Genomic DNA, 18,026 nt, shown 5'->3' on the forward strand with positions numbered 1-18,026 from the left:
CTTCCTTTATTGTTTCATGTGCAAGTAGTATGTATGCAAACAGGGTTATAGGACTGCTTCTGCTGTTAGACTATTTATCCAACAAAGCATTTCAATGTCCAGTATTCTTCAGGAAGTGCAGGGGAATGAGCGGAACCACTTTTTACACGTGCGCTACTTTGTTAATCGTTCATCTTTGATTCCAACGGCTGTTGAAAGAGGGAACTACCCTCTGAGTGGGAAGTCAGAAGAATAGTATCTGACTTTATAAGGCATCCGCATACTAGGTTCGGTTTGATCCTAGCATAACTTGGTTAGGCGACGGGAATGTCTGTGCCTTGCAAACTTCATTAAGACATTTGCTTGAAAAACGAGAAAGAAGCGTTAATATTACTTTAGCCCGCTTCAGAAGCCATACAACACAGCCATAATACTTCCTCAAAATTGCCTGAATTAATCTAACATAAAACAAGGAATCTGTAATCAATGTTGACCTTTTTGCTGAGGTCTTAGTTGCACAATTTTACATCTAAGCTGTATGTTGCAGTATTTCTCAAGTTAACAAAATGTGTGTGAAAACTTCTCATAGAATGACAACACGTAATTGAAGAAATCCTGTTGACCAATCACTGATGAAAGGGCGTGGTCTTTGGCTACCAAACTTCAGCTTGCCTCAAGGAACAGAAGTGTGCTGTAACAGGTGAAAAAACACCTGTCGAATGCTGCTGAACACCAAAACGAACAAAAACGACAACATTTTGTCAATATATGCACAAACTTTTTCGACTGGGAAGCATACCTCTCTGTGCACTGCATCAGACATGCTTACATAGATAGTTTGTTATATTTCATCCACAGTATTTTCTGCCCTCAGATCATTGGGATTTGTTTTCTTCAACTCTCATCTTCGTTGAATTCTGTGGTTGTTTATGCCTGAGGCAATTCTCAACTTTTCACAGGCGAGTGAAGATGAAATGGACAATAAGGGGATAACATTAACATTCTGCTATCTGTTACTTTTTGTTTCCGCTTGCTTTTTGACTTAACTGCATTGTTGTGCCCTGATATGAGTTGGTTCCGTCTTTATTGGCCAATGTTATACTTATTTGTTGTTGAACATGCGTTCTTTCTGTGCCTCCACCAGCTTGCTTATTTCTGCTGAATCACTGGGGTAAAAGCCAAAACCAAGCATGTCTTATACAATGTATGTAATTTATAAGTATATAAATAAAAAATGTTGGCATCTAGTCCGAAAGATCTTGTTTTGGTGTATTTCTCAGGCTAGTGCATGATAGTGGAGGTTAATTCATGCAGCTAGGCACAGACAGGAAAGTATCTATGGCAGAATTACCAGCATTTACTACAAAGTTTTCTGTCAAATTTTATTGGTCACATACACATTTAGCAGATGTTATTGTGGGTGTAGCAAAATGCTTGTCCTCAATTGTCTGATTTTTTTTTTTATTAGGTCTACTATACTGAACAAAAATATAAGTGCAATGATTTTACTGAGTAAATATAAGGAAATCTGCGAACTTACATAAATTAGAGCCTAATGAATTTATTTCATATGACTGGACAGGGGCACAGCCATGGGAGGGCATAGGCCCACCCACTGGGGAGCCAGGCCCAGCCAATCAGAATGAGTTTTCCCCACAAAAGGGCATTATTACAGACAGAAATACTCCTTGGTTTCATCAGCTTTTGGGGTGGCTGGTCTCAGACGATACTGCAAGTGAAGAAGCTGGATATGCAGGTCCTGGGCTGGTGTGGTTGTGAGGCCGGTTGGACGTACTGCCAAATTCTCTAAAACGACATTGGAAGTATTTTATGGTAGAGAAATGAACATAAAATTGTCTGGCAACAGCTGTGGTGGACATTCCTGCAGTCTGCATGCCAATTGCACGCTCCCTCAAAACTTGAGACATCTGTGGCATTGCGTTATGTGGCAAAACTGCACATTTTAGATGTGCTGGGGACAATAAAAAGCCAAAGGTTCTTGATATGCCACGTCTGTCAGGTGGATGGATTATTTTGGCAAAGGAGAAATGCTCACTAACAGGGATGCAAACAAATTTGTGCATACATTTTGAGAGAAATAAGCTTTTTGTGCGTAATGGAAGTTATTGGGATCTTTTATTTCAGCTCATGAAACATGGGGCCAACACTTTACATGTTGCGTTTATATTTTTATTCAGTGTATTCAGGGGTTCCAAACCTTTTCACTTGCCCCCCCCCCCCCCCCCTTCCAGCATTGGGGGAAAACATTAGCTGACAGGCTAGTTTATCTGGACATTTATGACAAGTTATAGATAGCTCTCTAAGGTATGCAATGACAAACATGACAAGAGGAACTGATGATGCACTGCCCAATTTCTGAATTGTACCTTGTGCATTTTACGATTACAACCTTCAAGAGTAATTTTAAACCCGGACTTCCTTTTAAAATAAATATATATCCGCAAAACACCAGTCTCAACAGTGAAGAGGCGACTCCAGGATGCTGGCTTTCTAGACAGAGTTCCTCTGTCCAGTGTCCGTGTTCTTTTGCCCATCTTAAACTTTTATTTTTATTGGCCAGTCTGAGATATGGCTTTTTCTTTGCAACTCTGCCTAGAAGGCCAGCATCCTGGAGTCACCTCTTCACTGTTGACGTTGAGACTGGTGTTTTGCGGGTACTATTTATTGAAGCTGCCAGTTGAGGACATGTGAGGCATCTGTTTCTCAAACTAGACACTCTAATGTACTTGTCCTCTTGCTCAGTTGTGCACCGGGGCATCCCACTCCTTCTATTCTGGTTAGGGCCAGTTTGCACTGTTCTGTGAAGGGAGTAGTACCCAGCGTTGTACGAGATCTTCAGTTTCTTAGCAATTTCTCGCATGGAAACGCCTTCATTTCTAGGAACGAGAATAGACTGACGAGTTTCAGAAGAAAGTTGTTTGTTTCTGGCCATTTTGAGCCTGTAACCGAACTCACAAATGCTGATGCTCCAGATACTCATCTAGTTTAAAGAAGGCCAGTTTTATTGCTTCTTTAATCAGAACATCAGTTTTCAGCTGCGCTAACATAATTGCAAAAGGGTTTTCTAATGATCAATTCGCCTTTTTAAAATGATAAACTTGGATTAGCTAACATAACGTGCCATTGGAACACAGGAGTGATGGTTGCTGATAATGGGCCTATGTAGATATTCCATAAAAAATCTGCCGATTCCAGCTACAATAGTCATTTACAACATTAACAACGTCTACACTGTATTTCTGATCAATTTTATGTTATTTTAATGGACAAGAAATGTGCTTTTCTTTCAAAAACAAGGTAATTTCTAAGTGACCCCAAACTTTTGAACGGTAGTGTGCATATGAGATGAGTAATGTAAGATATGTAAACATTATTAAAGTGGCATTATTAAAGTGGCTAGTGTTCCATTTATTAAAGTGGCCAATGATTTAAAGTCTATGTAGGCAGCAGCCTCTTTGTGCTAGTGATGGCCTTGAGATAGATGTTTTTCAGTCTCTCGGTCCCAGCTTTGGTTGTTGTCCTTGATTATCTTTTTGGCCTTCCTGTGACATCGAGTGCTGTAGGTGTCCTGCGGTTGTGGGCGGTGCAGTTGTCATACCAGGCAGTGATACAGCCCAACAGGATGCTCTCAATTGTGCATCTGTAAAAGTTTGTGAGGGTTTTAGGTGTCATGCCAAATTTCTTCAGCCTCTTTAGGTTGAAGAGGTGCTGTTGCGCCTTCACCACACTGTCTTTGTGGTGGACCATTTCAGTTTGTCCGTGATGTGTACGCTTAGGAACCTAAAACTTTCCACCTTCTCCACTACTATCCCGTCGATGTGGATAGGGTGCTCCCTCTGCTGTTTCCTGAAGTCCACGATCATCTCCTTTGTTTGGTTGACTTTGAGTGAGAGGTTATTTTCCTGACACCACACTCTGAGAGCCCTCACCTCCTCCCTGTAGGCTGTCTCGTCGTCGTTGGTAATCAAGCCTACTACTGTTGTGTCGTCTGCAAACTTGATTGAGTTGGAGACGTCATTGGTGAACATGGAGTACCGAGTGGCTGAGCACGCACCCTTGTGGGGCCCCAGTGTTGAGGATCAGCGAAGTGGAGATGTTGTTTCCTACCTTCACCGTCAGGAAGTCCAGGACCCAATTGCACAGGGCGGGGTGTGAGACCCAGTGCCTCAAGGTTAATGATGAGCTTGGAGGGTACTATGGTGTTGAATGCTGAGCTATAGTCAATGAACAACATTCGTAAATAGGTATTCCTCTTGTCCAGATGGGATAGGCTAATGTGCAGTGTGATGGCGATTGCATTGTCTATGGAGCTATTGGGGTGGTAAGCAAATTGAAGTGGGTCTAGGGTGACAGGTAAGGTGGAGGGGATATGATCCTTGACTAGTCTCAAAGCACTTCTTGAAAACAGAAGTGAGTGCTATGGGGCGATAGTCATTTAGTTCAGACCACTGTACTATGGCTCTGATTTAGTACGAAAACACCTCTATAAATCTATTTTTAGAATGCATTCTGTGGACTCCGATCAGCGATCGTAAGATGGTTGAGGCAGAGAGCATCGAGGCAACTCAGCGACAAATTCGTAACGTACGCCCGCCTCCCCTTCCCATCTTTCATCATCACTATACACAACAGCGCAGCATCAGTATCGACTGGGAATCCAGATAAACGACCCCTCTATACGTTTGGAAATATGTAACAATAACGAGAACATATTTAATCGAAGACACACTGACAGCACAAGTAAGTATATTTAGTAGCTAATGGCGCACATTTTAAAGTGCCGTCCTTTGTGTTCGTGTACCAATTCTGGCCATATTATGGGATGATGATGGCGGATGATGCCCGTTATTTCTGTAGCTAGCTAGCAAGGAGGCTAACGAAGTAGCCTACCTTGCCTTTTAGTTGACTTAACGTTAGCTAACCCACATTGCTGGTTTGCTAAATTAGCAATAGTACAGTAGCTAGCGCTTGACATTGTCATGGCATTTAAATTATGATTGCTTGCTAAATTAGTAACTAGCAAGCTAGCTAGAGAGGCCTAGCCAACTATCGTTAGCTAGTAACGTTTGCTAGCTGTATAGCGTAGCGATTTGTGTCATCATGGATAATGTACTGTAGCTAGCTAATGGCGCAGTTAACATTAGCTGACATTAGCTACCTAGTTTACTACTTTAATATGTCAACGTTAGTTAGCGAACTAGTTAGACTGGGTAGCTAGCTACCTGGCTAGCTTGCTAACATTACCTTTACCTCGCTAGCAAGTTAACTAATGTTAGTTAACGTTACAATGTCAAACAGTTGACTAGCCGGCCAGGTCACTTTCTCTCATTACTAAACTGACACATCTCTCAATAGTTATTTTCCTGGACATTCGAGTATTCAGATGGGCAAAGGCATCTCTTTTCTCTCAAACCATACCCTCCTGTATTCCCCTCAGAGCTGCTGTATAGTACCATGGGTGGCCATGATGATGATGATGATATGTCTTATCATGTAGCCAACAACCATCATCAAGATGAAGTGCTGAAAAACAAATTGAATGACAGCGGCCTTTGGTGTGACCAAGAGTCCACTGGCGGCAACAATGCTAAGTGGGTCAAGGAGGGCCAGAACCAGCTGAGGAAAGTTGCTGAGAAACATCAGGACCAGAATGGGAACCAAGAGGACTTCTCCCCTCATAACACCACTGAGGAGGAGCAGAGGAATGAGGAGCAGACCCCATCTCCCAAGACCATCCTCAAGGAGCCACTACTCATCAACACTCTACTGTCTGCAGAGGATAAAGAGGGTGAGGGCGAAGAAGACGACAAAGAGAAGGAAGATCCATCTGAGGCAGATGAAGAGGCCTGCAGTCTTATAGAGGAGGAGAGGGAGTCCGAACAGAGTAATGTGGAGGCTGAAAGAGAGGGAGGTGGGGTGGCTAGAAATCCCTGTCTGCTGTTCTCTAACGTGAATGGAACACCAAGTGATGAAGAAACCAACTGGCCAGCACTGTCTCAGGACAGCACTGCTGAAAGCCCTCCAAATGGAAACAAAGGTAAGGGCGGGTTGTTGAAATCAGCCGTGTGACTGTTTTGTTGGAGCGATGATGATTATTGTCTAGTCTAACATAACAAGTGCTTCTTAGGTTGCAAGCAACGTTAGCGGACTCCTCGTTTTAACCCTCCCCTTCTCTCCACACAGAGTCCTTCTGGGACTCTGAGGCCTTTGAGGCGGACACAGACCTGCCCTCTGGGTGGATGCGGGTTCGAGATACCTCAGGCACCTACTACTGGCACATCCCTACTGGCACTACTCAATGGGAGCCCCCCTCCCCTCTGGACAAGGTGGGAGACTCCATGATGTCCTCCAGTATGTCCCTGGAGACAACACCCTGTGAGGAAGAGCAGGAGGTGAGCTCTTACCCATAGGCCTTAGGGATGATTTGTGACACATGTTCTGTTCGTAGAAGACTTAGATCTATGCTCTCCCAATTTAGAATATTGGGAGAAAAACGGCATCAGGTTTTTGTCTGGCTCCTAGGAAACATGGGGAGACCTCTCTAACCCAGATGAAGGGACTAGTGATGGAGAGCTGTGGAAGGTAAGAGACAGAGTGAATATTAATAAGTACTAATGAGAATCTGGACATGGCTAAGACCTCACATTTAGGATATCCTATACCAAAAGCGCAACACTGACACCACAGTTAAAATACGTTCTATTTATTTTAATGAGTATTGAAAAAGTCATTTTTATGTCTCCGATTATTCATTGAAAAACAATTTAATATACATTCAATGTAAACTCTCACCACAGACTGCGGATAAATCATTATTATGTGGAAAATAGTTGACATGGAAAAAGTAGGGTAGGTTTTTTTTTACTCTTGGTGTGTACTAAGGGACAGAAGCAGAGCATCACGCTTCAATAGCCAAAATAATAATACAATAACAGAGCACATGACATTTCCCAGCTTCAACCCACAATATTTCAGTTTTAGAAACAGTGGAGTTTAGAAGGCAGCAGATCTGGATGTTGATCAACTTGGTGATAATGAATTGACAAATTGTTTGTATTTTTGGTGATTGCAGGAGGGAGAGGTGGCTTCTGATCAGAGCCTAAAGGAGTTTGAAGGGGCAACCCTGCGCTATGCATCCATCAACCTCAAGTAAGTCATGTGGTAGTACATTATGTGATCAGCTTTCTCATTCTCAGCCAAAACAGTCTCTCTTAAACCCTTCTCTTTCTCTTATTCTTTCTCAAACCATACCTGACTGCCTTATAGCTGTTCTCAATCTGAGGAAGAGGAGAACCTTGATCCCCATGGCACTGACTTGGAGGCTAAGGTACATTCAAAATCTCTTACATCTACACTCACTAATGCACTGAGGCAGGAAGACTGTAGTCGTCTGTCTGTCTGTCCCTTCCCTGTCCCTTCCCAACTACTCTTCCCTTTCCTAATTGGACTGTGTCTGTCGGTTTATCCCTCTCCCTCTCTCTGGCCCGTCCTGTGTTCTCTCCTGCCTCAATTTGCTATTCCAGTATTTTGCTGTGCGCTCTCTGGGCTGGGTGGAGATGTCTGAAGAGGACATGGCACCAGCGAAGAGCAGCGTGGCTGTCAACAACTGCATTAGACAGCTGTCCTACCATAAACACAACCTCCATGACACTGCTGGCATCTGGGGAGAGGTGAGTCTGAGGAGCAGGGCTACAGTAAGGGACTGGGGTGGGCTCTTCCTGTTTGGGGGAAGAGCCTGGGCATGGGGCTGATGTCTGGGTGAGACCCTCTGTTTACCTTGCTTGGTCTATTTTTACCCAGCAACCTCTCACATTTACTGCTATTCCCTGCAGCTGCTCTGTGTTGAATAATGTTGAACATCAGAGTAATTATAGTCATCCATATGCACCAATGCTCGGGAATGTCTCTTCATCTAAAACGGGATCAAGTCTAACAGGTGTTTTCTAGAATATCATCAGTTGTAGAACAGATGGGCACATTCAAATGTAATTTGGTTCAATTTTCTATGCATGGTGGTGCTTCAGGAGGATCGTGATGTGTTGTGTTACCAGGGTAAGGACATGCTGATGGTCCTGGAGAATGACACTATGAATCTGATCGACCCACTGGGCCAGACTCTGCTGCACTCCCAGCCTATTGCCAGCATCCGCGTGTGGGGTGTGGGCCGAGACAACGGCAGGTCAGTGTCCACTAGTTAGTCACCGTTTGGCACCACATCTGGAGGTTGTAAAGCACTGCACAACTGTGGCAGTCCTATTAAGTGGTGTAGCTACTTTCACAGGAACAGAAAAGGCTGTTTAACTCTTTGGAATTTGTACTATTTTATATAGTGTTTATTTAGCACAATCTATTAGTAAATTGTTTATCTAGTCTTAGCCGTCACTTAACTATTACTTCATTATGACCATCCACACCTAATTAAGAGATATTAGACACTGGGAATTACATAATAGCTGGTAATTTGTTCCATTTTCTTAAAGATGCACTCCGCAGAAATAGCTACGCCATTTCCTGGTTGCAAAAATTCTAATAGTTTGCCAAATTTAAGTTTGTGACAAAACAAGCAAGTTTAAGTGTAGAGAATGTTTGTACCTTCTAAACCCCTGTGAAATGTATTTTCCATAACAAAAAATATTGTATTTTCAGCTGTTTGAATTTGGTGTTCACAAAAAACATTCATTCTCATTGATGCATAGAAATAGTGCACATAGAATAGATCTACCGCATCTTAGACTTGCTTTCAATGAGTGACAGATCTATAACTCATTTGTATGTGAATTTGGTCGGGCCCCCCAAAAAAGTTACATATTGCAGCATTAAGTTTTGCTAGGTAAAACCCCGCCTTTTCTCAGTTCACTGGTCACCATAGCAGCACCCACCCATAGTACGCTCTCCAGCAGGTATATTTCACTGGTCACCCCCAAAGCCAATTCCTCCTTTGGCCGCCTTTCCTTCCAGTTATCTGCTGCCAATGACTGGAACGAACTGCAAAAATCACTGAAGCTGGAGACTCATATCTCCCTCACTAACTTCAAGCACCAGCTATCAGAGCAGCTCACAGATCACTGCACCTGTACATAGCCCATCTGTAAATAGCCCATCCAACTACCTCATTCCCATACTGTATTTATTTTGCTCCTTTGCACCTCAGTATCTGTACATGCACATTCATCTTCTGCACATCTATCACTCCAGTGTTTAATTGCTATATTGTAATTACCTTGCCACTATGGCCTACTTTATTGCCTTACCTTCCTTATCTTACCTCATTTGCACACACTGTATATATACTTTTTTCTTTTTTGTTCTACTGTATTGTTGACTGTATGTTTGTTTATTCCATGTGTAACTCTGTGTTGTTGTATGTGTCGAACTGCTTTGCTTTATCTTGGCCAGGTCGCCTACCTGGTTAAATAAAGGTGAAATAAATACAAAAAATAAAGTGTTATTAAAACATGTTCATCTTCATGCCTTAGGGTAGCGTTTTCCCATCCTAGACCTGTGGATATGGGTTTGTTTTCCTGCTGAATTTGCACATAGCAGTTCTTTGCCCAGCTGTGTGAGTCATTACAGCTGCATTTGCACAGGCAGCCCAATTCTGATATTTTTTTTCCACATTTTGATCTTTTGACAAATCACCTCAGATTTTTTCACATAAGAATTTTTTAGAGTTGAACTGATTAGTCAAAAGACCAATTAGTGGAAAAAATATCTGAATTGGGCTGCCATTGTAAATGCGGCCTATGACTCCTAACAGAGGATTTGAACCCGACTTGGCAATGGCATGCTTAAATACAGAACTGCAACCATGAGACAACACTGTCCTCTGGTGGGTTGTCCATGGCATTGCATTAACACAGCTGCTCTATGGTGGGTTGTCCATGGCATTGCATTAACACAGCTGCTCTATGGTGGGTTGTCCATGGTATTGCATTAACAGAGCTGCTCTATGGTGGGTTGTCCATGGTATTGCATTAACACAGCTGCTCTATGGTGGATTGTCCATGGTATTGCAACAATACAGCTGCTCTATGGTGGGTTGTCCATGGTATTGCATTAACACAGCTGCTCTATGGTGGGTTGTCCATGGTATTTCAATAACATTTCCTTTCAATGACATTCACTATGAATCTGATTTTAATTTTCTGCTAGTGTTTTTGTAATAACTGTGATTAACTGATCATTATTTATTTTCATGCTGCATTTCGCTGCCCTATACAGGGAAAGGTATTGTACAGATGTGTTTATCCTACATGTAGTTTAATTTATTGTATTGTCATATCTAACATGATTGCATGCAATCATTTTTGTTTTGCCCGTTTTTTTTCTTGAGGGTTGTTATCATTGAAGTTGGAGAAATGCATGGGTTCATGTAAATGGTGTACTTTTCTGTATTTGTTACAACAGAGACTTTGCTTATGTAGCGCGAGACAACCTGACCCAGGTCCTCAAGTGTCACGTGTTCCGCTGTGACTCACCTGCCAAGAACATCGCCACCAGTCTGCATGAGATGTGCTCGAGGGTGAGACTCCCATGTCTTCTACAGTTGAAGTGGGAAGTTTACATACACCTAGGTTGGAGTCATTAAAACTTGTTTTTCAACCACTACACAAGTTTCTTGTTAACAAACTATATTTTTGGCAAGTCAGTTAGGACATCTACTTTGTGCATGACACAAGTAATTTTTCCAGCAATCTTTCAGACAGATTATTTCACTTATAATTCACTGTATCACAATTCCAGTGGGTCAGAAGTTTGCATACACTAATTTGACTGTGCCTTTAAATAGCTTGGAAAATTCCAGAAAAGTATGTCATGGCTTTAGAAGCTTTTGATAGGCTCATTGACATATTTTGAGTCAATTGGAGGTGTACCTGTGGATGTATTTCAAGGCCTACCTTCAAACTCAGTGCCTCTTTGCTTGACATCATGGGAAAATCTAAAGAAGTCAACCAAGACCTCAGGGGAAAAATGGTGGACTTCCACAAGTCTGGTTCATCCTTGGGAGCAATTTCCAAAGGCCTGAAGGTACCACGTTCATCTGTACAGAGGCTTGCAAGCCGAAGAACACTATCCCAACCGTGAAGCACAGGGGTGGCAGCATCATGTTGTGGGGGTGCTTTGCTGCAGGAGGGACTGGTGCACTTCACAAAATAGATGGCATCATTAGGCAGGAAAATTATGTGGATATATTGAAGCAACATTTCAAGACATCAGTCAGGAAGTTAAAGCTTGGTCGCAAATGGGTCTTCCAAATGTACAATGACTCAAAGCATACTTCCAAAGTTGTGGCAAAATGGCTTAAGGACAACAAAGCCAAGGTATTGGAGTGGCCATCACAAAGCCCTGACCTCAATCCTATAGAACATTTGTGGGCAGAACTGAAAAAGCGTGTGCGAGCAAGGAGGCCTACAAACCTGACTCAGTTACACCAGTTCTGTCAGGAGGAATGAGCCAAAATTCACCCAACGAAAGGCTTCTTGAAACGTTTGACCCAAGTTAAACAATTTAAAGGCAATGCTACCAAATACTAATTGAGTGTATGTAAACTTCTGACCCACTCGGAATGTGATGAAAGAAATAAAAGCTGAAATAAATAATTCTCTCTACTATTATTCTGACATTTCACGTTCTTAAAATAGTGGTGATCCTAACTGACCTAAGACAGGGAATTTTTACTAGGATTAAATGTCAGGGATTGTGAAAAACTGAGTTTAAATGTATTTGGCTAAGGTGTATGTAAACTTCCAATTTCAACTGTATATCACGTATCTAATATACTATTTCCTGTGGAATCTCGATTCACGATGAGCTGAACATGTCTCTCTCTCTACATTCAGATAATGACAGAGAGGAAGCTATCCAAGCCATTTCTGAGCAGGTACAATTCTGACCAGTGCAAAGCCATGGAGATTCCTGCTCAAGGTAACCCCTGGGATAGTTCTACAGTTCATTTTAGAACAGAAGTATGACACCAGACACTAACTCCATCCTGATCTTCTTCCTCTGCAGAGTTTCCTGTTCCAAAAAATGAGAATTTCCAACGTTTCCTTGTGTATTACCTTGGTAACGTGCCTGTGACCAAGACTGTAGGTAAGGGACGTATGGGTAAGGAAATCTTTTATTTACTTAGTAGTTAGGTAAATATATCTAGCTGTGCAATAAAGCATATGGCTGTGCTTTGTGTGGGACTGTGTTTTGCTTCACTGCGTATGTGGCTAGCTAGCTAGCTACTCCCATGCAGTTTACCTTGCCTTGTGGATACTGTTAACAGTCAAACTTTCTCATCTCCTAGGTGTGGACACAATCAATGATGCTTTGGAGGCTGCAATGAACAGCACAAGGAAGCAGGATTGGACCCCTGTCTCTGTCAACGTGGCCCCTGCCACTCTCACCATCCTCACCAGAGAGGTAGTTACTAACTAACCCATCCACAACATCATCTCTGTTACACACAGACAGTTGGTAGCAGTCATGTCAGTATGGCTCTCTCCTGACCATGCTGTGTCCTCTGTCCTCTCCAGACTGAGGAGGTGATGTCAGAGTGCCGGGTGCGGTTCCTGTCTTTCATGGGTGTGGGAAAGGACATCCACACCTTTGCCTTCATCATGGCCAAGGGCCCCGGGGACTTCATCTGTCATATGTTCTGGTGTGAGCCCAACGCTGCCAGCCTGAGTGAGGCGGTGCAGGCCGCCTGCATGGTGAGTCAACAGACTGGACAGTGGACTCCATTATTGATTAATCAGTGGTCTAGAGAGACGGGCTGAAGGATGATATGTTGTCTATAGTATAGAACATTTTATTAATAAACTGTTTCAGTGTCTGTACTGATGGAGTCCTGCTGTATGTGTGTGTTCTGTCCACAGCTGCGCTACCAGAAGTGTCTGGACGCGAGGCCTCCCAGCCTGGGCTCCTGCCTGCCCACTCCTCCTGCTGACTCCATGGCCCGCCGGGTCAGGATGGGGGTCCAGAGTCTGCTGGGAAGCTTCAAGCAGTACAGGTCAGGGTCCCAGTCCCCCTGAGCAGAAGAGAGAAGATCTCCTCCCCACCAACACTAACCCATCACAGCAGCTCCAGCTTATTCCTCCACTCCTCTTTCTCTCTCGCTTTCCGCCGTTTCTTTCGGCCTTACACTCCTTTTGGCCTTCCATAGAGATAGTCCTTTCATTAGTGCATGGAGTTATATGTAACTGAGGAAATGCTTACTTACTAGTGATTGCAAAGTGTTTTTCTATACATCTACTGTATAACTCTCCTTTAGCTTTTTACTCAAACTGAATGAGCCCTGACAACGGTCCATTGTTTGTTCTGTTGTTGGGATTTAATCTGTTTGTCACTATTTTTGTGTTTTAGCAGAAAACAAGTCTGGCAGGAAGCGTTCGTATGATGGGATGTAACTACATGTTTCTTCGCTGTAGGAAGTTAGGAGGATTCCACACAGAAATACATCTAATTTCTTTGCAACTATGGTTGAGTCATGGGGCCATGCTCTTCCCCAAGCAGTAACAGCACCTGTAGAGTCTCCTGGTGTTTCTACCATGTCATTACCCTGTACACTCCTCAGCCTCTACTCCTGTCCAACTGAGGTTCTAAGAGCCCAAGTAGAGGGTCATGTAGAGAGCTTCATGTTCACCACTGCAAACAGTGTGTTTTAGTCTTCCATTAAACAAGTGAATAATCATGTATCACGTCGTAGTGAACAACCAGTGATTTCGGAGTGTACTGTTGTTGCGTTTCCCCTACATTTGCATGAACATTTGCAAGTTCAGTGCTTCTGTGCAATAATCAGACTTTCCTGTATGTGGTGGTGGTAGAATGGCTTGCCATCATATAGCAGCACACACTGTGCTGTGGGTTCTTTAATGTAGGGGCCTGGCTATATCTGACTAGGGCTTAGCCAACAAAAAGAGGTAATGGTGAAAATAGACTTCTGATCATGGAAAAGTGACCTAGAAAACACAACAGCTCAAGGCCTGAGTTTTCTATCTGAGTCAGTCAACCGCAGCTGGTAACCACCACCACCAAATAGTAGTGTAGGACCTTACCACACACTGCATGTTTTAATAGCTTAGAGGAATAACCAGGGTCATATCTGCCTGCAGCGGTTTAGTGCTGAACTCTTAGTTATTGTAACATACTAGATGTGTGCTACTTCATGGTAAAGAGGGCTGAATTCTGTACCTGTTAAGTGTTTGTAGAGCATGTCACTAGCCTGTATCTGTGTCTATCAATATGTAAGCTAGCTAGTAGTAGATTAGTTGTCGCTGTCAGGCCCTTTCCACTGAGTAGCTGAGAGCAGGTCAGTATCTGTCTCCCTTAGTCGCCGCCCTGGGACAGGGATAACATTGAGAGAATGATTTATGATTTTATTTATTTCCTTTTTTTTTACCACTTTTTGCTCTGTTTGGGCCATGGTCCCTCTAAGTAATGTATTTTGTATTGTTTTCATACACTATAATGGACACTACTGAGGAGCAGTTGCACATTTGCTCATTATTGATTGTATTAGAGAACATAGTTGTGGTTTTTATGTAAAAAAAAAAGAATACAAATGAAATGTGTTTGTCAGAAGTATTTAGTGCAATAGTTATTTGACCAATAACAAAATTAAATATGTAAAATATAGAAACACTCTGAAATAATTAGACTGGATTGAATTGTATAATACTATATCTCGTGTCACTGTTCACTTATCATTGTGCTACTTTTTCTAATTCTGTTATGTTAGTACTTCCAAGGTCAACATTAAAAACTGAGGAATATTGGAACACTAGCTGATACATTTATTTCACAATTCATGTAAATTAGGTGTATAAAATGTATCTGTATATAAAAGTCCCTGCACAAGAAATAAATGTACCTGTTTATAAAAGTCCCTGCACAAGAAATAAATGTGAACATATCTTAGTTTTGGTGTTGCATATTTTCCCCCCCTTAGTGGAATAATTTGCATGGTTATGGTGTGACGTGGCTGAGTGAAGCCATGTGGATTGGTGAGATTGTATTCCAAAAGGCAGTTGTGGATTAGTCTGTAAATTGTCTCCTTTCGTAACCGGTGGTAGAATCACATAAATCCTCAATTTTCAGTCAATGTTTTTTTTTATCTGACATTCCTGGTAATCCCATTAAAATGGAAGCGAAGCCAGACCAGGCAGGCTGTCTAGTCCTTTGCATATGTATGAAACCTGCTGACATTGGTTTTACCATATGTATTGTGAGAGGTGCAAGCATAGAGATAGATAGAGGACTACTCTTTATCTGTGCCATTATAGCATATGTGACAACATGGACAGTGCCATTGAGGATCATTTTTAAGTAGTCAATTTGCTTCTTCACGATTGGCTGATCCCTCCTGATGACCCGGTTGGACATGACTCCAACAGGGTCACCAGGAGGGATCAGCCAATGAATTTGGAAGATTAAAATGGTGGAAGCCCTCAATTGCGCTGCCCATGCTAATAAGGCCTTTTGGCCACGAAAGGCCTCTATCATTCTCTATTGGTGCAAGGCCCATGCATGAATAACATGCAGAGGTCATCCAATGTCACCTGTTCATTCAGGCCTGTATGCTTTCCCCCTCCTGTTGTATTGAAAAGGCCCAGGGAGGGATCAAATCAAAAGGCCCAGGGAGGGATGCTCTATACAGGTGGGTTATTGTTTCCATGGGAAATAGCTTTGGAGATGAAAGGATGCTGTATATAGGCTGGTTATTGTTTCCATAGGAGATGGCTTTGGGGGGGAAAGGTGCACATCAATTGGTCCAGGCCCAGATGTGTAATGGACACTTCTTCACGAGGATATCTCTCCTATTCCCTGCCAGCGGGACTACACTGCTGTGCAGTGGGACACATCAAGGGCTTGGCGGTAATTGGGTCTTTTATAAGGGATCGGCCAGCTCCCCGTCCCATTCAGACTGGGTTGGTTATGCGTTTGGGGTTTTGCTTGTGTTCCCTCGTCCCTCATTTTTACAATGTACTGTAGTTTGATTAATTTGAGGCGTGCTGGCTCACAGTGGGAGGCTATCTGAGTTCAGTGCGTTGTTGATGGAGGTGATCCATATCAATGTCTTGCTACCCTCCGCTACTTCCACCCATAACAGGTTTTTTAGCCTATACATCTGTATGCTTAAACAACATGCTATAGATTTGATCTTGGTTATTATTTGTATTAGAAAATTATGTACTTACATGAAAATGTGCTCTTCAAAAGCAAGGAAATATAATTATTTCTGTCTCTGATTTTCCTGTATCCTCAAATGTATTCATACTGTTCCATATAATTATGACTGAGCGGTGGTATGTTTTTAGCCATCCATGCTGAGTCCCATTGTTGTGTTTGTTTATTCTACTGTTTTCCGTCACGCTGAAACACATTTCTAAAGCATATTCAACGTGTGTGAGTGTATGTGACTAGATTTATTTATTCACATGTTCCTGTGTTAGTCTTTCACACTATGTGTCAATCACAATTTAAAGGAGTTCGGCTCACGGAGAAAATAATCACAACTATAATTATTTCTATAATTATGCATACGCCATTTGTGTAATGGAGATTTATTCTGAGTAATGAATGTGTAGTCTTGTGGAACATTGCTTTTCCTCGCAGAGCTGTGGAGTGGGCTCATATCTTCACTGCTGGGCACTTTAATCTAATCACACATCTAGAGTAGAACAGCCTGGATAAAGGAAGTGAACAGTAGCTTCATCTTAAACCTGGTATCAAGGTCTGGGTGAGATGGTAGAAATCCCTGTAGGATACATCCTCCTCCTGGTTCTCATGGTGTGAATATATCCACTTCACTGAATGAGGATTCTCAAAACCCTTAAAGGCTTTCTGGTGGAAATGTGTGTTTATTGAGAAGGTTACTTTTGTTTTTCCTCATTTTTTAGAGATCTGTAGTTTCTGGTAATCAGGAAAGACACTGTTGGGCTCTGAGTGTCAGTCAGGTCATAGTGAATCAATCACAACCACAGGAGAGGAGTTTGCACAACACAGAGGTGGATCAACTTCACACGAATCAGGGGGGAAAGAGAGGGAAGGAAACAATGGATGGACCGCGCCAGACAGCCTCTCCTGCTGAGCTAGAAAACTAGGATGTACTGGAGAGATGGAAAAAGGGATAGACAAGAAGCTGTTGCTTTGTAAGAATTCATCATGTGGGCGTATTGATGTTGGCTTTCAGATGTTTTGTTTACATTTCTACCCTTTCATGGCAAAATGAAAATGTAACTTCTATCTTTAGACATCCTATGTGTCAAAAGCTTTTTAGTATTTTGAGGTAGTACTATACATAATCAAGATAAATGTAGGCTACAAATAATACGAGTTTTTCTATTACGTTTTCTCTTCAGGGCTGATGGGTTTATGTCAATGTTTCCTTTGTCATGTCTCCTATAACACTTTGGTAAAAAAAAATGTGCACAATATTCAGAGCACATAAAATGTAATGTGACTGAAAATGGTTGATTGATTCAGTTTGATTTTGGGGATGTTCATGGGGAATATATTATGCAAATACATGTGTCTGGTCCTATTAGTGGAAGGTTCCTTCGGTGTCTTTTGTTTCTTGTCCCATGTGCATTGAGTGAAAGGTTCAAAGGGCATATTCCTTAACCCTCTCTCCTCTGGTAGTCACGTTAGTGGGCGTGACATACCGCTAAGTAGAGGTGTTAGAAGATGAATTTCCCCCTTGGTTTTATCCTGCTTTGCAGGAAGCTGACTTTAATTTGTTGTCGCTGGTATGGAGGGTGAATGTTTTCTTCAATCAGAGAGTGTTCATTTTAGACATGGATTAATCAAAATGACAGCATATGCTTTCTGGACACGTAAAATATCTCCACAGCATGCACTGTAATTCTCCTTATTGAATGTATCATTGAATCCTTTGTCAGAGGAAAAGGGTGGAGATGGGGAAGAAAATAAAAGTGCATGTTTGGAAATTGACATCTATGTGCCCTCTGATTTAGATTTCTCTGACACTTATCTTAAATCCCAGCTTGTATTGCCTCAGACATAGCGTATATTTG

General features: G+C 42.2%; 1 protein-coding gene across 2 annotated transcripts; it reads left to right on the forward strand.

Annotated features, from left to right (window-relative positions):
• The first annotated feature begins 4,566 nt into the window (after positions 1-4,566).
• Positions 4,567-14,907, forward strand: LOC100380744 (amyloid beta precursor protein binding family B member 1). Of its 2 annotated transcripts, none has more exons than XM_014163334.3 (14): positions 4,567-4,740; positions 5,438-6,037; positions 6,184-6,392; positions 6,523-6,582; positions 7,073-7,149; positions 7,267-7,327; positions 7,524-7,670; positions 8,052-8,179; positions 10,408-10,522; positions 11,841-11,925; positions 12,013-12,108; positions 12,296-12,411; positions 12,525-12,701; positions 12,867-14,907. In XM_014163334.3, the coding sequence occupies exons 2-14, from the start codon at positions 5,455-5,457 to the stop codon at positions 13,020-13,022; spliced, it is 2,010 nt and encodes a 669-aa protein (XP_014018809.2). In that variant the 5' UTR covers positions 4,567-4,740; positions 5,438-5,454; the 3' UTR covers positions 13,023-14,907. The 2 variants fall into 2 exon arrangements, with proteins under 2 accessions (XP_014018809.2, XP_014018811.2); XM_014163336.3 differs by having other exon boundaries at positions 12,013-12,093.
• Positions 14,908-18,026: the final 3,119 nt, after the last annotated feature.

This window comes from Salmo salar, chromosome 20 (assembly GCF_965601325.2).
Source record: "Salmo salar chromosome 20, fSalSal1, whole genome shotgun sequence".
Classification (NCBI taxonomy): Eukaryota; Metazoa; Chordata; class Actinopteri; order Salmoniformes; family Salmonidae; genus Salmo; species Salmo salar.

Coding starts and splice junctions, on each gene's coding strand:
- LOC100380744 (XM_014163334.3), top strand. CDS start 5,455: ATGGGTGGCCATGATGATGATGATGATATGTCTTATCATGTAGCCAAC. Junction 6,583..7,072: donor GTGATGGAGAGCTGTGGAAG/GTAAGAGACAGA, acceptor TGGTGATTGCAG/GAGGGAGAGGTGGCTTCTGA. Junction 10,523..11,840: donor TGCATGAGATGTGCTCGAGG/GTGAGACTCCCA, acceptor CTCTACATTCAG/ATAATGACAGAGAGGAAGCT.